We start from the raw sequence: 22,953 nt of genomic DNA, 5'->3' as shown, positions 1-22,953 counted from the left end.
TCTCTACCTCAGAAGGCAGCAGAGGCAGAGAATCTTAAGGTAGAGCTCTTAAAGATAGCGTAGTCAAGGGATATGGGGAGAAGGCAGGAATGGGATACTGATTGTGGATGATCAGCCATGATCACAGTGAATAGCAGTGCTGGCTCGAAGGGCCTGATGGCCTGCTCCTGCACCTATTGACTATTGGGTATGGAACGGGCTGCTGGAGGAGGTAGTTGAGGCAGGGACTAGCGCAACGTTTAAGAAGCAAATAAACAGGTACATGGATAGGACAAGTTTGGAGGGATGTTGGTCATATGCAGGCAAGTGGGGTTGATATAGATGGGACATGTTGGTTGGCATGGCTAAGTTGGGCTGAAGGGCCTTTTTCCAAACTGTATGACTCTATGACAATTGCAATCACTATGGTGAAGAAATGCAAATGCTATTGACACACTGTACTCTATTTGTATCTGAAACAAAATGCCTTGGCAAGCTTCTTCAGACAAGATAGACCCCTGCAGCCATTATCACATAACTTGCTGTTGCATATATTTGTCATTTACTCTTTGCAAACGACACCCTTCAGGGAAGGTATAGTGTAAATTCCTAAGATTCATTATCTGTTTTTCTAATTTACTTTTGCGTGAATCAAATATGAAGTTTGCAGAGACGAAATATAAACCTAAAGTACATGCCAAAGCTATGTTTCAAGAATTTGTTAGCAGGAACCATTTGAACCTAATATTATCATCAACAGCCAAGGGAGGTTGGATGTTGTTCAGCTCTAATTATTCTTCTATTCCCTGTCAGCACATAGTTTATCTGTAAAAGCATGGAGTGCAGTTCTAAGTGGCATAATAGCATTTGGGATGGTAAATATGTGGGTATGTCACACTGATAAATGAAACACATGAACATTAATTATTGAGTTGAGGACTGTGCCGTCTCATACTCATCAACCACACCTTGAAGCCAGCCTGATTAAAGAAAGCATCCGAACCATAAGCATGAGAAAACAAAACCAAAATCTTTCAAGTACTGGGAATATGAAGTAAAACGACAATTGCTTGAAATACTTAGCAAGTTGGGCAAAATGCATGCAGCCAACAAATAAATACTATGCTCATTGCATCCAGATGCGTGTACCAGACCGTTTCCCTTCCCAAAGATACTGAATGATCTGTTGGGTATTTGTTTCTTGTTTTGCTTTGGGACTAATTATACTAAATCTGCTTAAGAAGGAACTGCAGATGCTGGAAAATCTAAGGTAGACGAAAATACTGGTGAAACTCAGCGGGTGAGGCAGCATCTATGGAGCGAAGGAAATAGGCGACGTTTCGGGTCGAGACCCTTCTTCAAGATACTCGATACTAAATCTGCTTATAGGTTCATAAGTGATAGGAGCAGAATTAGGCTATTTGGCCCATCAAGTCCACTCCGCCATTCAATCACGGCTGATCTAGCACTCCCTCCTAACCCAATTGTCCTGCCTTCTCCCCATAACCCCTGACACCTGTACTAATTAACACATTTTATTTTGTTATTAGTTATGATCCTTTACAATTTAATGATCTGGACCATTTATGCTGCATGGCTGTGTGCAGTGGAAATGGGCAGTAAGTGTCTGGACTGCATGTCTCTGTACAATGGAGTATAGGTTTGTATAATGAGTCTGCACTGTATGCCTGTGCAGTGGGGATGAGGAACACATCTGTGCACTAGGCAGCATGCCTCTGTGCAGTGGGGATGGGGAGTATGCCTGTATGCAATGAGTTTCATGTCTCTGTCTAATGGGTTAGATGCATGTTTTACTTGTCAGTGCTGCATGTCTGTGTGCAGTGGGGATGGGGAGTGTGCCTGTATGCAAAAGACTGCATGTCTCTCAGCAATGGGTTAGACGTCTGCTATACATGTCAGCGCTGCACGCCTCTATTGCAGTGCGGAGCTGCATGTTCCCATGCAGCGGGGATGGGGAGCATGTCTGTATGCAACGGGCTGCATGCCTGTGCAATGGGTTAGATGTCTGCATTACGTGTCAGTGCTGCATGCCTGTATGCAATGGGTTAGACGTCAGTTGTACATGTCAGCGCTGCACGCCTCTGTTGCAGGGGGGTGGGGGTGGGTGTGAGGTGCATGTTCCTCTGCAGCAGAGAGCATATCCATATGCAATGAGTCATAAGGCCACAAGTGATAGGGGCAGAATTAGGCCATTCGGCTTACTAAATCTACTCCGCCATTCAATCATGGCCGATCTATCTCTCCCTCCTAACCCCATTCTCCTGCCTTCTCCCCGTAACCACTGACACCCGTACTAATCAAGAATCTATCTACCTCTGCCTTGAAAATATCAATCGACTTGGCCTCCACAACCTTCTGTGGCGATGAATTCCACAAATTCAGCACCCTCTGACTAAAGAAATTCCTCCTCATCTCCTTCCTAAAGGAACGTCCTGTAATACTGAGGTTGTGCCCTCTAGTCCAAGACTCTCCCACTAGTGGAAACATCCTCTCCACATCCACTCTCTCTATGGCTTTCATTATCTGTAAGTTTCAATGAGGTCCCCCCCCCTCAACCTTCTTGTCCGAGACTCGCCCACTGGTGGAAACGTCTGAAGAGGGTCTCGACCTGAAACGTCACCCTTTCCTTCTCTCCAGAGATGCTGCCTGACCCACTGAGTTACTCCAGCATTTTGTGTCTACCTGCAAAAAAAAGTGACGATGATTTTGTCGGGTGAAAATGAGAAGCTTATGCGAATTGGGAGGGGGAGGGATAGAGAGAGAGAGAGAGAGAGATAAGGAATGCCAGGGCTACCTGAAGTGAGAGAAATCAAGACACTTACCACCAAAGTTCATAGATCTTACCATAGATCTTTGCTTACCACTGGGCCACCTACATTAAAAGTCTGTTTACACACCACACCACCTCCAGGTCCCTCAGATCGGCCGACTTGGGGTTACTGAACGGTCTAGGCATAAGTTCAGGGGCGACCGTGCCTTTGCAGTTGCAGCTCCTAGACTGTGGAACAGCATCCCTTTTCCCATCAGAACTGCCCCCTCCATCGACTCTTTTAAGTCGAGACTTAAAACTCATCTTTACTCTCAAGCCTTTCTTGACGTCCTCTGAGCGAGGGCTATATATATGTATTAATGTATGTACTTAATCTATGAACCACTGTTGTATAACGTTAGTACCTCCACCAATGTAAAGCACTTTGGTCAACGAGAGTTGTTTTTTTAAAAGGTTTTTTAAAATAGAAATGAAAGTGACTTGACTTGAAGGTAGACAAAAATGCTGGAGGAACTCCGCGGGTGCAGCAGCATCTATGGAGCGAAGGAAATAGACAACGTTTCGGGCCGAAACCCTTCTTCAGACGTTGCCTATTTCCTTCGCTCCATAGATGCTGCTGCACCCGCTGAGTTTCTCCAGCATTTTTGTGTACCTTCGATTTTCCAGCATCTGCAGTTCCTTCTTAAACACAAATGACTTGACTTGACTTTTTTTTTAACCTTTTTCTATGGTTTGTATGGAAACTTATTATTTATAGAAACATAGAAAATAGGTGCAGGAGTAGGCCATTCGGTCCTTCGAGCCTGCACCGCCATTCAATATGATCATGGCTGATCATCCAACTCAGTATCCTGTACCTGCCTCCTCTCCATACCCCCTGATCCCTTTAGCCACAAGGGCCACATCTAACTCCCATCTAACTCAAAATAACTGTAAAGCGCTTTGGTGTCAATGCGAGTTGACTTAAAACGTGCTATATAAATAAAACTTACTTACCTACTTGACTTGGGTACACAAAAATGCTGGAGAAACTCAGCGGGTGCAGCAGCATCTATGGAGCGAAGGAAATAGGTAACGTTTCGGGCCGAAACCCTTCTTCAGACTGCTTAGAGGGAGACAGAGGGAAGAGACAGAGACTTTAAGATTTTGCCTTCCACCACAGTGAGGAGGTGTTTGGTGAACTCACTGTGGTGGATGTTAAATTTGTGTTGATTGTGTGTTTTTGTCATTTTTTAAATTATATGTATGACTGCAGGGAAACAAAATTTCGTTCAGACCGAAAGGTCTGAATGACAATAAACGAATCTAATCTAATCTAATCTAATCACTTGGACTTGGGCTGTTTGTGAGTTGCCCAAGGGAAAGATGCGAGGCTGCTACTCTCTGCAGTGGCGCCGGTCGGCCTGCGTGGGGCAGCAGCGAGTCCGGGCCGGCGGGGGTCACGTGGTGCGGCCGCCGAGCGGAGCGGAGCCGCTGGTGTAAGATGGCGGCCGCGCTGCCCGAGCGGAGCGCGTTGACCTACTGCCTCCACAAATGGTCCAGCTACTCGTCTACCTACGTGCCCGAGTGAGTATCCAGCCCGCCGCGCTAAGCTGTGTCTCACCAAACCCGCACCGTCCCCTCTCCTCTCCTCCTCGCTCCGGCGCGGCCCAGATGCCGCCGAAGCCTCGGCCTCGAGTACCGCTGGAGGCCGCCCTGACCCCCCCCCCCCTCCGCCAGCCCCGGGTGGGACTGAACAAGGGTCCCTTCTGTAGAAGAAGAAAACGGCGCCAGAGACGCGGTCTGTCCCGCTGAGTTACTACAGCAGTGTGTGTGGTGTGTGTCTGTCTGTGTCTGTCTGTGTGTGTCTGTCTGTCTGTCTGTCTGTGTGTGTCTGTCTGTCTGTCTGTCTGTGTGGTGTGTGTCTCCACTCATCTCTTTCTTCACTCATCGCTTTCTCTCTTCACCATCTCTCTCTCTTCACCCCTTCTCTCTCTCTCTCTCTTCACCCCTTCTCTCCCTCTCTCTTCACCCCTTCTCTCTCTCTCTCTCTCTCTCCACCCCTTCTCTCTCTCTCTCTTCACCCTTCTCTCTCTCTCGCTTCCTCCTCTATTCTCGTCTCACCCCTTCTCCTCTCTCTCCTCTTCTCTCTCCTCTCCCTTTCACCCATTCTCCTCTCTCTCTTCACCCCTTCTCTCTCTCTCTCTCTCTCTTCACTCCTCTCTTCTCCTCTCTCTCTCGTCTCTCTCTCTCCCACCCCTGTCTCTCTCTCTGTCCTCTTTCTCTCTACTCTCGCTTGCCACCTTCTCTCTCTGCTCTCTTCTCACCAGTCTCTCCTCTCTCTTCACCCTTCTCTTTCTCTACACATCTCTTTCTCTCTCTCTCTCTCTCTTCACCCATCTCTCTCTTTTCACCCATCTTTCTCTCCATTCACTGTCTATATCTAGTACATCAGTGGAGTTTCTTGTACATCAGTGGAGCTGCACACTAAATCTCGTTGCACTGACGTGCAATGACAATAAAAGATATTATTATTATTATTATTATTATTAGTGACGTATTAAAGAGTAGAAACAAGAAATTTCAGATGCTGGTTTACAACAAATAAACACACAAAGAAAAATAAAGTTCAGCAGTCAGTGATGTACTCGAGCATTTTCATGCTTAGGAAGTTGTTCACTTTCTGCTGAGAGCATCATTGACGGGGCTGTAAGCCTCTGCCCACCTTTCTGTAGTTTTCATTTCAGTCCCCCCGCCCGCCCGCCCGCCCGTTCCCACAACACCACCAGCACTTGTGATACACTGCAACAGGCAATTTCTTGATTTGCTGCAATGACATGACCAAAACTTCTATACTTATCTGCTAGCCAAGTATGTATCTTAAAGCTTAACAGTCAAGTGAAAGTAAAGAGATGTATTAGTAGACACAGGAACTGCAGATGTTGCTTTACAAAATAAAAGAGAGAATGTGCTGGAGTAACTCAGTGGGCCAGGCACCATCTCTTGGGCACAGATATGCAATGTTTTGGGTCGGGACCCTTCTTCAGACTTTAGTGGTTTGAAATTGTGTGGTTTCTAGTCTTGAGCAAAAAGAGATTTGGAATCGGTTATCATTTGTTTTATTTTATCAGTGTATTGTGAGACAAGCTGAATGAATGATTTGTTTTATAATTGTTACAAGGAAGCCGTTTTATATATTTGTGGCTTGAAAATATAAGATGATGATATTTTTTTTTAAATTGAGCCTTGGATCAGTCTGGGGTACTTTGGTTACTTCATTGTGCTGTTGTAACACCATTGACAGGAGCGCAGAACTTTTCGTTGGAAAGTTTGTACTTGATACTACTGTTTGCACATGATCTTTGCAATGTGTCAAGTATCAGCAAATACTGTCATCCTCTTCAAATATTTGGGAATGTTGGATATGCAGTATCTTGTGGCAAATAAAGCCACGGCATTACTGTCAAACACAGGTTGTGAAATTATGTGGCTGGCAGATCCTTTCTTTGACATTATCAGCTGGACAAAGTTTGGCTTACAACTGCAGGGTCTGATTTTTGTCAACCTTCGATGTGGCTGAGATAAAACTCAATGGAATAGCAAAACTTAGCTGAGTGTTAATTAAAAAAATTGCTTTGGTTTGGTGCTGCCTCTTAAAAGAATAGTCCCACTTTGCCTGTAACTCCACAAGTTATTTTATTTTCAAGTATTCATTCAATTGCTTTTGAGTGCTACAGTAACTTTTGTATCCATCCACTGTGCAATGGATTCCTGATCATAAGTGAAATTTTGACGTGAAATTTTGACTGACTTTGTATTGACCATAGACCTTATTTAACTTATAGACAATGGGGACAGGAGTAGGCCATTCGGCCCTTCGAGCCAGCACTGCCATTCACTGTGATCATGGCTGATCATCCACACTCAGTACCCTGTTCCTGCCTTTTCCCCATATCCCTTGACTCCGCTATCTTGAATAGCTCTATCCAACCCTCTCCTGAAAGTATTGGCCTCCACTGCCTTCTGAGGCAGAGAATTCCACAAATTCCAGGGTATACAAGCCCAGCCGTTCCATTCTATCAACATATGATAGTCCCGCCATCCCTGGAATTAACCTCATGAACCTACGCTGCACTACCTCAATAGCAAGAATGTCCTCAAATTTGGAGACCAAAACTGCACACAATACTCCAGGTGTGGTATCACTAGGGCCCTGTACAACTGCAGAAGGACCTCTTTGCTCTGATACTCCTCTTTTACTACTCCTCTAAAACATTGGAATTATTTTGCTCTTTGTTACAACTGACCTATTTAGATTAACTGTCAATATTTGTCCATTTTTAATGTAAAAATATTGTTCCGTGTGATACAGAACACAGAACAGTGCAACAAAGGAGCAGGCCCTTTGGCCCATTCATACCCATGGTAGAGGTATCAAAAACAAGGCGATATAGGTTTAATGTGCAGGAAGGAACTGCAGATGCTGGTTTACATCGAAGATAGACACAAAATGCTGGAGTAACTCAGCGGGTCAGGCAGCATCACTGGAGAGAACGATTGGGTGACGTTTTGAAGGGTTGAGACTGAGCTCAGTCTGAAGAAGGGTCTCATCCAGAAACATCACCCATTCCTTCTCTCCAGTGATGCTGCCTTACCTGCTGAGTTACTTCATCATTTTGTGTCTATCTTAGGTCTGGGTTTATCTTAGGACTGGTTGATGAGAAAGAAGATTTTACATATGATCTTGGGAGGGAAAGTGTCAAAGCAAAATGAATTTATTGTGTGCAAATAGGATTAGTGTAGATGGGCATAAAGACTGGCATGTATGTCTTGGGCAGTAGGCCTGTTTCTGTGCTGTAGAATTCTGACTATGATAACTTAATGTTCTGGATTGAAACACTAGATTCTGGAGCTACCTCAATGCTTATTACAGTTGCTTTGAAAGTTGTCTAAGAGACAGATAGTAATAGTTTAAGACAGACCTTTTGCTTATAGGTCCCATTGCAATCTGAAATTAATAATCTGCTTATTTTTATGTTATTATAGTCATGAATTTATTGGCTTTTATATATATTATCTTGGAAGGCAAGAAATAACTTGCACCAATGCTTTGAGATAATTTTGAAATTATGTTTTAATACTGCTATTATGGAATGAAGGCAACTTGATTTACTGTGTGCTTTGTTTAATCTAAAGTTGCAAATGCTTCTGTGAAATCAATTATGCAGTAGAGCAAGTGCTGTTAATGTGATGGGAATTTCACATGCAGCATCATTCAGCGACCATCTGTGACGTGGAGTGAGAGAGAGAGTACTTTGGCTTTATTTCAAAGAATGCTTTAAAATCTTCATTAACTCACTCCAGTGATTTCTACACTAAATATGGTGAATTTCCAAGAAACTAAATACAGGTCGTCTGCTTATGTATACCTGACTTCTGTAAAGCACATCGATCAAAAGAGTTGTTGAGGAAAAATTATTACCCTCAATCTAATATGACAGAACATGTATATGGGGTGAAATAGATTGCTGCTTCAAATACTTCTGACTGGCATTCTCGCACCAGTGGTCTTATGGAAATAACTTTGTATAAATGCTTGTATTTGTACACAGGAATATGTGGATATTAGGGAGAGGAGTAGGCCATTTGTTCCCTGGTGCTATCCTATCATTTGATAAGATCATTGCTTTGGGGGCAATCACGTGATAAACGTCCTATTTGCCACAACTTGCAACAAACGGCAATGACTTTGGCATAAATTGGCAGAATAAAAACACAAAAAATGCCAAAAGACACTAGGTCAGGCCACATGTGTGGGAAGAGAAACAGTTAATGCTTTGGATGAGACCCAAGAAACTGCAGATGTTGTAATCTTGAGCAAAACACGCAGTGCAGGAGGGAATTAGCGGGTCAGGCAGCATCTGGGGAGGGAATGGACAGACATTTTGGGTTGGGACCTTTCAGTCTTAATAAAGGGTCCCCACCTGATCCTTCGTTTGTCCATTCCCTCCAAAGATGTTGTCTGACCCACTAAGTTCCTTCAGCACTTTGAGCAAACACAGTATATCTGGCATAGTGGCTGTGGCAGATATGACTTGACTTATTATTTCCAGAATTTTCTGTTTAATTTGGATTTCTGGCAACTGCAGTTTTTTTTTTTTTGATTTTCATTTGAGCTGAGAGAAATTTTTTTTTTAACATTATGTGAAGTAATGACGTGGAATCTTAATTTGCCTGCCAACCATTCAAATAGACAGACAGTTGCATAACTGCATAATATTTAAACTGACTTTCCAAGAAGGATATATGGTGCAGTTAAGACATTGAAGACATTTGTGCCCAAGTAATTTATTTTTCAGTCGTAACATGTGCTGAAACCTCTCAGGCACATGGGATATTGGAAGTGTGAAGCGATCAAGCAGCACCTATGAAAAGATAAATTGATTTCATGTTCCAGTTTGACCTTGCAGGAAAAATGGAAAATGTTATTGAGCTGAGGTTTTGAGCAGATATAAGAGAAGTGAACATTTGAGGGAACATCTGTATGGCAAGCACAAGTCACTAATTGACAGGCACAAGACGGTGATTGTTTATATAATATTTTCAATTCAGGGATGTGGATCAGATGAATCCCTCAACAGTTGGTCTTTTTAATGAACTTTTACACTGCACATTTTGAGAAGTGAGGCAAATGCAAAGTTGTTCCTGTCTGTTTTCTCAGCATGTATAATAATGATTATCTGTTTCAGTGCTGGACTAATAACTTGCATCTTTGACTCGAGGAGATAGACACAAAATTCTGCAGTAACTCAGCAGGACAGGCAGCATCTGTGGAGAGGAGGAATGTGTGACAGTATAATGTGGATAAATGTGAGGTTATCCACTTTGGTGGCAAAAACAGGAAAGTAGACTATTATCTAAATGGTGGCTGATTAGCAAAAGGGGAGATGCAACGAGACCTGGGTGTCATGGTACACCAGTCATTGAAAGTAGGCATGCAGGTGCAGCAGGCAGTGAAGAAAGCGAATGGTATGTTAGCATTCATAGCAAAAGGATTTGAGTATAGCAGCAGGGAGGTTCTACTGCAGTTGTACAGGGTCTTGGTGAGACCACACCTGGAGTATTGCGTACAGTTTTGCTCTCCAAATCTGAGGAAAGACATTATTGCCATAGAGGAAGTACAGAGAAGGTTCACCAGACTGATTCCTGGGATGTCAGGACTTCCAAATGAAGAAAGACTGGATAGACTCGGCTTGTACTCGCTAGAATTTAGAAGATTGAGGGGGGATCTTATAGAAACTTACAAAATTCTTAAGGGTTTGGACAGGCTAGATGCAGGAAGATTGTTCCCGATGTTGGGGAAGTCCAGGACAAGGGGTCACAGTTTAAGGATAAAGGGGAAGTCTTTTAGGACCGAGATGAGAAAAACATTTTTCACACAGAGAGTGGTGAATCTCTGGAATTCTCTGCCACAGAAGGTAGTTGAGGCCAGTTCATTGGCTATATTTAAGAGGGAGTTAGATGTGGCCATTGTGGCTAAAGGGATCAGGGGTAATGGAGAGAAGGCAGGTACAGGATACTGAGTTGGATGATCAGCCATGATCATGTTGAATGGCGGTGCAGGCTCGAAGGGCCGAATGGCCTACTCCTGCACCTATTTTCTGTGTTTCTATGCTCTGTTTCCAGAGCTGATCGCAGAACTTTAGTGTACTTTCCAAGGCCGCAGGAGGTGAGTTCGCAGACTGTTCACAGCCGTCAACTTTCCCCATCACCTTCCACTGTCGCCATCTAGATGCTGCAGTTTTTTTTAACTACAATATGCATTTTTAAAGCTGCAAAAAAGGATGAAGATATTGCAGTTTAAAATAGAGGTGTATAAAATTAATGATGTATAAATGCTGTTTAGTCGAAGGGTAGTTAATCTGTGGAACCCATTTGCACAGATGGCTGTGGAGGCCAAGTCAGTGGATATTTTTAAGACAGACATAGACAAATTCTTAATTAGAACGAGTGTCAAGGGTTATGGGGAGAAGGCAGGAAAATGGAATTAGGTGGCAGAGATCAGCCATGATTGAGGGAGTAGACTCGATGGGCCGTATGGCCTAATTCCACTATAACGTGGACTTGCGTAATTCCCTTTCAGTTTCCAAGCCAAATAAACTCTTATACAGAAGGATCCATTAGTAAGTGAATAAAACGAGTGAACGATGTGATGCAATAGTTGAGAAAGCTTTTTTTAAAGTAATTTGACTTGGAAGTAACAGCATGTACCAAACAATCGATAGATTAGAAAAATAAACAACTTTGAACTGCATAGGGCAATGTTGAGGTAACTTTATTTTGTAGTTGCATATTCACTGAGATCTGAGAGATTTTTTTACCCCGGAGAGTATTTTTCCTCAGTATTGGATTGGACGGATGTGTTAAGGACATAATCCTAACTTGCTGCATTACCATGTTCTTGGAAATGTTTTGTTTTAGTTATGCCACCACAAGTTCTTTTCTTTTGAATGAAAATCATGAGGATAAATGCACTATCTTTTGCCTTTTGTTTTGATTTCACTAATTTGTTTGTGTTGATGTATTGAATTTGGTTGAATCACCATCCCTTAGGCAGCACGAATAGATGTTCAAAATGGTTAAATGGATCCAGATGAGGTAGACTGTTTTGGCTTTGGTTATTTCATCCAGAGACTTGCTGCATTTCAGCATTTAATTTCTTGGATTCACAGATTTTGTTCTTTGCTACTGTTCCTGAAAACTTTTCCATTTGTTGAGTGTTTCTTGAGGAAAAATTCCCAATATTAGTCCTAAAGTTTTAAGATTTAAAATCTTTAAGATTAAATCTGTTTACTTACAACTCAAGTTAAATGGTTCTTGAATTGTCTTTGAGATTTCTAATACTTCTGCCAATGTTTTTCCAACAAGATTTGTCAAATATGTATTTGAGCTCTTTTGGTTTGTTCATATGTGTCAAGAACCCTTGTATAAGCTTGAGATCGTGGTAGCTCCAAGTCCAACAGGTGTTGTGCTTCCCTTTCCAGACAAGGAATTGGTTATATTTGTTTTCCATAGTATGTTCCATACACTAATGGAATTACCTTAACTATAAGCATTTTGGATTTTGGAAACCCATATGATACTGCTTTCTGTGTGCTTTGGACATAATTTTGTTTTAGTTGGTGCGGCAGGGTCTTTTTGCATATCAATCTACAATGATGACTCTCTGTTAGGTATGATCTTAATCAAATTTCTTGTGAATTGTAGTGCTTGTGTTCCATGTAAAATAATATACTGGATTGTCACTCACATGTATTTTTGTTTATTACGTGAATCTGCTGATATATACTGGTATTCCTTCATTGCTTGAATGTGTGACAGCCAAGAAGGCACACCAATTACCTCCGCTTTCTTAGGAGACAGAGCAAATTCGGCACGTGTCCAATGATTCATACAAACCTTTACATATATTCCTGAGTCTGGTGTGTGAACTTTCAACCTTCTGTACCTTTGGGTACCTTCTACCAAGGTCCAGAAGCTTGAAAGTACACACACCAGACTCAGGAACAGCTTCTTCCCCTCCATCAAGCTTGTGAATGGTCCAATTCATCTCTACCCCCATAGTGGACATTGAATTTTGTAAATGGAATTGGTGCGCCACTATGTTGAGAACTATACTCTGGAGTCTGCATCTTTTCCTCTGTTCACCCTATTGTACTTGAGTTTGACGATTATAGTTATGTATTGTATTATCTAATCTAATTGGATTGCATGCAAAGCAAAGTTTTTCATTTTACCTTGGCACAAATGACAACAATAAATTGATAGAAATTATTTTTTTGTGATTTAAGTACAATCAAGTAAAATCATACTATACTTTAGTTTAGTTTATTGTCACATGTACTGAGGTACCGTGAAAAGCTTTTGTTACGTGCTAACCAGTCAGCAGACAATACACAAGCTTAATCATAAGTACAAGAGGGCAATTATTGTAGTGTGAAAATAGTAGATTTCTGCCCAGTCAGTACACAGTCGCCACGTTTCTTGTGGCATCTTGTACCTTTCAAGTATCAAGGTCTCGGCAATAACTAGTCTTATCTTGGCGCTAAGGTCGGTGATGTAGGGTCGCCCTGGCCACTGGTTCTTCTGCCATTCAACTCTCCTTGCTGGATCCACTAACAACTTTCCTGCTCTTGCTTAATCCTTGCCCCACACCCCTTCCGACCCGCTACTTCATCTGTCTGCAGAATGATCTGAAATGCCACCTGTCCATTTCCCTCCACCGATGCTGCCTGACCCGCTGAGTTTTATAATAACATAAATATGCTAGGTTAATTCAGAGAAGGTTATTGCAGGGAATAAACTAACTGTAGGACAATGCTGTTCCTGTCAGTCGACATTGCAGATATTATTACTAAAGTTTTACAGAATCTCTTTGGTTGAAGTGCTACCATGTTCAATTCTAAGCAAAGCTTAAAAAAACTGCAGCTTGCTCCCTTACATGCCAGACAAAAATTTAGGAAAATGCTCTGCAATTTTAGCTGCTCATTCCAACTACAGCTAATCTTGTCATCAGGAGTTCATCCCACTCGCGTCATTAAGCTCCAGTGGGACAAGGTTCTTCCGACAGGATCAGATGACGTCAAAGCAGCTGATCCTCCAGCTAATCTGTCAATATTTCTGGCTGGTAGCAGGATAAAATCAGGTTGTTCGTGGACCACGTCAGGCTATGGTCTTCTTAGTGTCATTTTGACACTTAACGTATATACTGAGAACACTTACTCATAGAAGACGGAGGATTCTGGCTGGTGGTCTGACTGGCGGTATCCTGCAGGAATCTGTGTTGGGGCCGCTGTTGTTTGTGATATATATATAACTGACTTGGACGTAAATGGAGATGGGTTGGTCTTTAAGGAGACGCAAGGAACTGCATATGTTGAAATCTTGTGTAGAACACCGTGTTGGTCAGGCAGCATCTCTGGAGGACATGGGTAGACAATGTTTCGGGTCGGGATCCTTTTTCGAACTGAGCAGTAGTGGGGAGAAATCTCGTTGAGAGGAGGGGGCAGGACAAAGCCTGGCAGAACGTGGTCGAACAGCAGGAAAACAGCAGAAATCGCATGGGGTGCAGTGAGAGGGGCTCACAAGCTCCGTCAGAGAGAGGAGGTGAAATTCTTCCAAGTAAGCATTTAGTGTCATTGCGTATACCCTTCAATGAGTGCTCCAGTAGTTGAAACACATGAACATATTCCTTTGTTGAAATTTAATGTATGAAACTCCACGGATTTAAAACATACTCCCACATGCAATTGAACATACAGCTGTTATTCAAATTGACTTCACTGTCTCCAGAGTTCAATCATACAAGTGCTCCTGAGAGCACAATATACTCAATTTTCAATCATGTTTCCACAGTTAAAGCCATTTAAAAACACCAGTACTGTTTTCAGTATTAAGAGTAGCATGAGATGTTGAGCAGCTGCAAAGTTTTGAACTGCAACCTATTAACCTCAGTTGCTACCTTTCCTATCCTTTATAATGCGTATTAAAAAGGTTACGATGACCTGCAGCAACATTTCTCAGTAAATTCTTTACACTGTGTAACCGTACGACAGACTCTCACCACCCATAGCACCTATTATTCTGAGGAAAAATCAAATGATATAGAGAGCCCATCCATCAGTCAGAATCACCTTTCATGCACTGGAACAGTTCCCCATCAACTTTCTTTATCCCCCAATTGAGTGATGAAACTTAAATTAGCCACGTCAACTGCCTTTCACAATTAAATGGCCTTTTGCTCTCCTATGAGCTAAGTGAAACGACTCGCGCATCATTCTAGCCTGTAAATGTTTTTAACTTTGTGTAAAAATAATGATTTGAGGTGTTTTCTAGTAATTCCAATAAAAACAAGATGTATGCAAAAAGCTTGGATCAGAAATTAGATACAGTTTGAAAGCAAAAATGTGCATTGGTGCGTGTGCATATTTCAAGTTCGAAGCACAGTCAATGGGATTAGTGTAGAAGCGCAAAAGGAACAGCATGGATGTGGAGGACTGAATGGCCAATTTCAATGCTGTACAAACTCTTATTCATTGACACTATACACAGAGAAATCAAGATAACTGTCTCTATCTAACTGTCAGACATATCAGTGCTGAATTGGAATTAATTGGAAAAAATAAACCATAAATTTTCCTTGAAGCACACTTGCGCAACAACAAATTTAGCTGGATAAATTTAGTAGATTGAGCAGTGTCTGCGGATGGAAATGATTGGCCAATGTATCGGATTGAAACCCTGTATCAGGAGTGAGAGTGAAGACGGAAGATAGCTAACGAGGGGAGTGGCAAGACCGAAGCTGGTGTTGATATGAAGACCATGAATGGGTTCATGATAGACAATAGGTGCTGGAGTAACTCAGCCGGATCAGGCAGCATTTCTGGAGGACGTGAATAGGCGATGTTTTTGGCCGGCACCCTTGTTCTGACTGATTGTACCATGAGAGAGAAAGCTGGAAGTGGTGCAGAACATGCAGACTCTCTGCCTGTTTCCCAGAAGAGGGTCTGTTGTACTCGTGTATAGTACATTTTGAATGGATAACATGCAGAACAAGCATTCCCCTGTTCTCTGTACTTGTGACAATAAATTAACTAACTAATATATAGTAACAAGGAACTGCAGATGCTGGTTTATACCAATGATAGACACAAATTGCTGGAGTAACTCAGTGAGTCAGACAGTATTCCTGGAGAACATGGATATGCGATATTTCGGGTCTGAACCCTTCTTCAGACCAATTAACATACTTCAAGTTCCTTTGTGTAAATATCACCAGCAATTTGACCAAATCCAACCTCATCGATGATCCAGCCGAGAAAGCAAACCCACATGTCTACTTCCTCACAACACTGAAGAAATTTGTTGTGTCTTTAGTGTTTCTTACCAAATTCAACAAATGCACCACTGAAAGCATCCTCTTGGGATGCATCACAGTTTGATGTGACACTGTCTGCCTATGACCGCAAAACATTGCAGAGAATTGCTGACGCAGCCCGGCAAACCAACCTCCCCATGGATTCTGAATGTTTTCATGAGAGAGTTAGATTTAACTCTTTGGGCTAAAGGAATCGAGGGATATGGGAAAAGAGCAGGAAACGGGGTACTGATTTTGAATGATCAGCCATGATCATATTGAATGGCTCGAAATGCTGCATGGTCCATTCCCTCACCTATTTTCTATGTTTCTATTACATCGGTCCTTCTCGCTGCCTTGGGAAAACAGCTGACATAATCAATGACCACTCATAAACCATCATTCTCTCTTCTTCCCCTCTCCTGTTGGGCAGAAGATCCACATACGATACGATAAAATAGAACTTTATTTATCCCAGGAGGGAAATTGATCAACGGTGATAAAAACACAAAATACATGAAACGTGAAATTAAAGTGACGAGTGGGGGGGGGGGGTCAGTCTCAGTCTACCCCACGACAGAAGGGGGAGGAGTTGTACAGTTTGATAACCACAGGAAAGAAGGATCTCCTGTGGCATTCTTCCCTGCATCTTGGTGGAGCCAGTCTGTTGCTGAAGGTACTCCCCAGGCTGAGCAAGGTTTCTAGATCAGTTTATTGTCACATGTACCAATTAAGGTACGGTGAAATTCGATTTACCATACAGCCATACTTTAAAAAAAGCAACATGACACACAACTACATAAAAGTTAACATAAACATCCACCACAGCGGATTCCCCACGTTCCTCACTGTGATGGAAGGCAATAAAGCCCAATCTTCTTCCTATTTTATTCTCCCGTGGTCGGTGTAGTTGAACTATCCGCAGTCGGGGTGATCGAAGCTCCCGCAGCCGGCGGTCGAATGTGCCGCATCGAGGCGGTCGAAGCTCCCGCGGCTTGGAGTTCCCGAAGTCAGTCTTTAACCAGAGACCGAGATGTTAAAGTCTGCAGGCTCCCGCGGTTGGAGCCCCAAAGTCGATCATGAACAGGGATCGCGAACTCCGTGATGTTAAGTCCGCGGGTTCCTGCGGTTCGAAGTCAGTTTCCAGCAACTCCTCAATGTTAGGCCACAGTGCAGGCGGAGATACGATACGGAAAAAAATCGCATCTCCATCGAGGTAAGAGATTCGAAAAAGTTTCCCCCAACATACATTTAACACATGCAAACAAACAACAAAGAAGGAAGGAACCGACAGACTGTTGGTGAGGCAGCCATTGCTGCCGCCACCAGTGTGTCAGGATTGTCCAGGATGCTCCGCAGTTTAAGGAGCATGCTCATCTCCAAGACCACCTCCCATTAATCCAACTCCGCCCCCAGTATGGAGCCAGCCTTCCTAATGAGTTTGTTGATTCTAATGGTGTCCATGGCCATTCACCCTGCTGCCCCAGCACACGGCAACGAAGAAGAAGGCACTGGGTACCACAGATTGGTCGTATCTTACTGCAGACATTGAAGGAGCAGAGCCTTATCAAAAAGTACAGCCAGCTCTGTCCCTGCTTGTACAGGGCTTCAGCATTCCTGGAACAGTCCAGTTTACTGTCCAGGCGCACTCCAATGTATTTGTACTCCCTGGTAAACTGCACATCCACACCAATGATGCAGACAGGGGACAGGGGTGTTCTTCTCCTTCTAAAGTCCACCATTAATTCTTTAGCCTTGCCTGTGCTGAGCTGCAGGTGATTCAGCCCACAACACTCAACAAAGTCGTTGACTACACCTCTGTATTCAGCTTCCGTCCTCTCACTGATGCAGCCCACAGTTGCAGACTCATCTGAAAACTTCTGCAGGTGGCAGGAGTACGAGTTATATCTGAAGTCCGAGGTGTAGATGGTGAACAGGAAGAGAGAGAGGACAGTCTCCTGCGGGGCCCCTGTGTTGCTCACAACCATGTTCTGTAGCTTGACATATTGTGGTCAGATAGTTGGTGATCCAGGACACCAATGGAGCATCCACCCGCATCTTCCTCAGTTTGCTCCCTGGCAGTGTAGGCCGGATGGTGTTAAAAGTAATGGAGAAGTCAAAAAACATGACTCTCACAATGCTCTCACATACCACCAGATTGAAGAACCACTTCTTCCTCACTGTTAGCAGACTCTTGAATGAACTTCTATGGTAAAGAGGGATTCCCGATCTTCCAAGCTACCTTGTTGAGGCTTTTGCATTTTCTGCACTCTCCATGTACACCTAACACTTATCTACAGCCTGGTTATTCTCTCTTTTTGCACTACCTGTTGTACTTGTGCATGATGTGTTTGCACTCATACATGGTCTGATCCGCTCTATAGAGCAAACAATATCAGTTTTTCACTTTATCTCAATACATGTGACAATAATAAACCATTATCAATAAACTACTTATATTAGGGCCTGAACTACACTTAGAAATTGATTCAATGACTACACGTGTGACATTTCCAAGACAAAAATACAATGGACATCAGCCGATACTTCCATGAAATGTATATTCCAAACCTTTATCTATTCTGGGAATGCAGCATGACTTTGAGTACATCTGAAATATACATTTTATATTTGTGGTGACTGACGGAATATTGAGGAGGAAGAAAGGATAAAAGAAAAAAGATGAAATGCAATGAATTAGTAGAAATGCCATGTTCAGGGCAGTTAACAAACAGGGAGCAACATATTTCCAAGACCGTAATTCAAGTGGATTTCCCTAAAGAATCATAAAACAAAAAAAAGACACAGATGCTGGAATAACCCTGCTGAATTACTCCAGCACTTTGTGTCCTTTTTCCATCTACAGTTGCTTGTATCCTCATAAAACCAGTGGTTGGTAGCAAGAGGCTGTTGGAGGTAGAGGGGTGTCTAGCAAGTGGGAGGCTTTTAAAAGAGCTTTTCTGTTCGTGAAATGTGAGCCTGGCGGGATTAGGGAACTCCAGTTGACGAGGAATATTGAGGCAGGAAAAAGAACGTGTCAGTAAAAGGCAGTTACGATCAAGCGAATCCCTGGAGTATGAGATGTAGGGAGTACACTTGAGAGCAAAATCAGAAGGGCAAAAAGAGATGAGATGGCTTTTACAGTTAAGGTAAAGAAGAATCCTCAGATATTCTACAAATATATCAAGACTAAAAGTGTAGTTATCGAGATAAGTCCCCCAAAGGGCCAATGTGTGAAGCCACAAGAGATGGCATGGTTTTAAATTAATATTTCTCATTTGTATTTACCATGGCAAAGGTCATGGAACTAAGGAATAAAGGCAAATGAATATTGATGTTTTAAAATGTACCCACATTCCCTAATCAAGACGTAGAGAGCCCTACAAGTGAAAACACAACATTGGATTCCAATGAAGAAGGGCCTCGACCATTCCTTCTCTCCAGAGATGCTGCCTGTCCCGCTGAGTTACTCCAGCTTTTTGTGTCTATTATTGGATTTCACCTTGAGGAACGAGGCAGGGCAATTGACTGAAGTGTCAGTGGGGAGCACTTCACGGTCAAAGCAGGTGATGATCAAGGAACTGTAGACTGGGTCAATTGACGATCTGCCCCTCCGATGCTTCCTGCTCTCAGGTGGCGCAGCAGACCGCCCCCTGCCTCTGCCTTCAGGTGTCCTTCCGCGAGGTGGCCGACGATCACATTGAATGGGTGGGCTGTTTTCAAATAAAGGGTCGTCAGGCAAGTCTGAGTCATGTTTAGTATTTTGTTGCATATCCTTTGCATGCAATGACTGCTTGAAGTCTGCGATTCATGGACATCACCAGTTGCTGGGTGTCTTCTCTGGTGATGCTCTACTAGGCCTGTATTATAGCCATCTTTAGCTTATGCTTGTTTTGGGGGCTAGTCCCCTTCAGTTTTCTCTTCAGTATATAAAAGGCATGCTCAATTGGGTTCGGATCGGGTGATTAACTTGGCCACCAAGAATTGACCATCTTTTAGCTTTGAAAAACTTCTTTGTTGGGATCATTATCTTGCTGTAGAATGAACCGGCGGCCAATGAGTTTTGAGGCATTTGTTTAAACTTGAGCAGATAGGATGTGTCTATACACTTCAGAATTCATTATGCTACTGCCATCTGTAGTTGTATCATCAATGAAGATAAGTGGGCCTGTACCTTCAGCAGCCATACATGCCCAGGCCATAACACCCCCACCACAGTGTTTCACAGATGAGGTGGTATGCTTTGGATCTTGGGCAGTTCCTTCTCTCCTCCATACTTTGCTCTTGCCATCACTCTGATATAAGTTAATCTTCATCTCAGCTGTCCACAAGACCTTTTTCCAGAACTGTGATTGCTCTTTTAAGTACTTCTTGACAAACTGTAACCTGGCCATCCTATTTTTGCGGCTAACCAGTGATTTGCATCTTGTAGTGTAGCCTCTGTATTTCTGTTCATGAAGTCTTCTGCGGACAATGGTCATTGACAAATCCACACCTGACTCCTGAAGAATGTTTCTGATCTTTCGGACAGGTGTTTGGGGATTATAGATTATAGAGAGAATTCTTCTGTCATCTGCTGTGGAGGTCTCCCTTGGCCTGCCAGTCCCTTTGCGATTAGTAAGCTCACCAGTGCTCGCTTTCGTCTTAATGATGTTCCAAACAGTTGATTTTTGGTAAGCCTAAGGTTTGGCTGATGTCTCAAACAGTTTTATTCTTGTTTCTCAGTCCCATTATAGTCTCTTTGACTTTCATTGGCACAACTTTGGTCCTCATGTTGATAAACAGCAATAAAAGTTTCCAAAAGTGATGGAAAGACTGGAGGAAAGACTATGTGCTGAGAGCTCTCTTATACCTGCATTAAGGAGGCAATTAAACACACCTGAGCAATTCCAAACACCTGTGAAGCCACGTGTCCCAAACATTATGGTGCCCTGAAATGGAGGGGACTATGTATAAACACAGCTGTAATTTCTACATGGTGAAACCAACATGTATAAAAATACCCTTTAATATAACCTGACAATGTGCACTTTAACCACATGTGATTTTTTTTCTATTACCAAACTTCTATTCTCTACTCTGAGTTAAGAATTCCAGAGATCCACTGTTATTCACCTGAACAAATTTATCCTGCTCCTTACCCTGCGACTATGCCCCCGTTACTATGTTTAGGTTCTCCAGCTGAGAGAGACAATTATTTGACATCCACCCTGTCAGTCCCTCTCAAATGCTATACGTCTCAGTGACGACGTTTCTAGTATAACACCTAAAGATTTGGAATCCCAAAACTGCTTATTCTTCCAAGGGAGATGTCACTGGAAAACTTAAGATGGGCCTCTTTATTTTTGTATTCTAAGACAGTTACAAAGAATACAATGCTGTTTGTCTTCCTCAAAGCGTTGTTTACACTCTCTCACACTGAAAGTCATGCAGGACAGAAAAGCGTCCTTTGACATGTTGATGTTGACCATCGAGTACCCACCTGTGATAATCCCATATGCCTATATTTGCTATATAGCCAACCATGCCTGGACAATTCACGTGTTCATCTATATATCTTAATAATATGAGTACATTGCTCTACAGGCATTGTATACCACTCTCTGGGTGAAAAAAAATCATTCTCTGATTCCGTTAAAACTCACCCCCTTTTTTAACCCATATCAGGTCCCCTCCTTGACTCCTCAATTCCAAGGAAATTAAATCCAGTCACTCTCCTCATAACTGAAAGGCTCCATAACAGGACATTAGTGGTTTCTGACCTATAGGTCATTGAAGAGATTGTTGAACATATGCAGTGATTTTGCTCCCTGTGATGCATATTGTTGTCTCAGCAACCATTGTTTAATATCTTGTCTTCCTGCACTGTAGTTTATGTCCTGTGGATTTGTTTCATAAAATTTTTAGCATAAGATCATGGCAATTTTGCCTTGGACATTGTGGTTTAACTGTAATCATTGCAATAGACGTAATGTCTCTTTTATATTGTACTCAACAGATGCAAGAGCAAATAGATTGGTTGGTGCAGGATTAGACATGTTTAAGGAGTTAACATCTACTGAAGATGTAATGTGCTTGCCCATATATCACTTAGATTTGACTCGTGAAACAGTCTGCGGGACTCCTCATTCATTGTGTTACAATATTACCATCACATTACATATTGTTGATTTTAAACTTGGAGCTCCTGATCCAAAACTAACGTTGCTTTTCATGGAAGGTCAATGTACTCTGTAGACTGTTTAAAAAAAAAAAGATCTTGAATTGCTTGTTATAACTGATTGAACATTGACATTAAAGTGAATTTATCCGTCTTTTTAATGCAAACAAAATGGCAATGAACAGTCTTATCAACCGTGAAAATTTGTGTTTCATTTCTTTAATTTTGATGAGCAGTGAGCATTTTGATTTTTTTTCTGAAGTGCAGAAAACTTATCTCTGCTACAGATGGGAAATGCCCAATGCCAATTTGAATGATTGCTCTGCCTCTGGCTGAAGATTCATTTGCTGTAGCTGGGAACATAAGTCTATTATGATATATTTTTCTTAAGTAGAATCTAGATTTGGCATTGTGTAAATTACTGTGTATTGCACGTTGTCAGCATTGCTTGAACTTTATTTCTTGATGTCAGATGACACCTGCTTGAATTCTGCCTGGGTGGGGATTTTTATGCAATTGTCAGATCGTCCATTCTTGGAGGCTTGTGGCAAGTTAGCACTTGGTTAATCTCTGGCTTGTACCTGGACAAAAACCTGGGTATTCACTTGTTTGAACATAGCATGGGAGGAAAATAAGGATAATTATTCTCATTCTTTGTTTACTGGAATAATTTGCATCTCCTGGATTTTGTCTTAAACACAGCCATCTTATGCAGCAGGATTAAAAATTTATGTTTATATCTACAGCTTAATTCAAGAACATGTATTGTGTGCTATCTGCCAGGGCATTTGGATTGGCAGGTTAATAATTGATTATCCTCACACATTTGTGTATTAATTTTATGAGTTCCGTTTGCAGTACTTGTTTCTTATCCAATTAATATGTAAAGTGTTCATACTTGGAAAAATATTTCAAGAGCCCACATCACACAGAACATCCTCTTAAGGTTCCTGTTCAGTTTTAAAGCATTAACATTGCAGATGCCTTAGTAGTTATTCAAGAAATGTTTGGGGAGGAGTTGGTGGAGAATCATATTTATGCTTTAAGACAAGATTGTGGAACTACACCCAATCCTGCTTGTGGAAAAAAAAAAGTTTTGATATGAGAAACTAATGCTGGTGTTATTTC

General features: G+C 42.3%; 1 protein-coding gene across 2 annotated transcripts in view; it reads left to right on the top strand.

Annotated features, from left to right (window-relative positions):
• Window positions 1-4,213: 4,213 nt before the first annotated feature.
• Window positions 4,214-22,953, top strand: part of mkln1 (muskelin 1) — a 97,121-nt gene continuing 78,381 nt past the window's right edge. For both annotated transcript variants that reach the window (XM_033040104.1, XM_033040103.1), the window contains exon 1: window positions 4,214-4,336. In XM_033040104.1, the coding sequence (XP_032895995.1) occupies window positions 4,254-4,336 (83 nt within the window). In that variant the 5' untranslated portion in view covers window positions 4,214-4,253. The remainder of the gene's footprint in view (window positions 4,337-22,953) is intronic.

The sequence above is a fragment of the Amblyraja radiata genome, chromosome 21, assembly GCF_010909765.2.
Source record: "Amblyraja radiata isolate CabotCenter1 chromosome 21, sAmbRad1.1.pri, whole genome shotgun sequence".
NCBI lineage: Eukaryota > Metazoa > Chordata > Chondrichthyes > Rajiformes > Rajidae > Amblyraja > Amblyraja radiata.
Note: the sequence above shows the minus strand (reverse complement) of the source record. Positions and strands in the feature narration are given on the sequence as shown.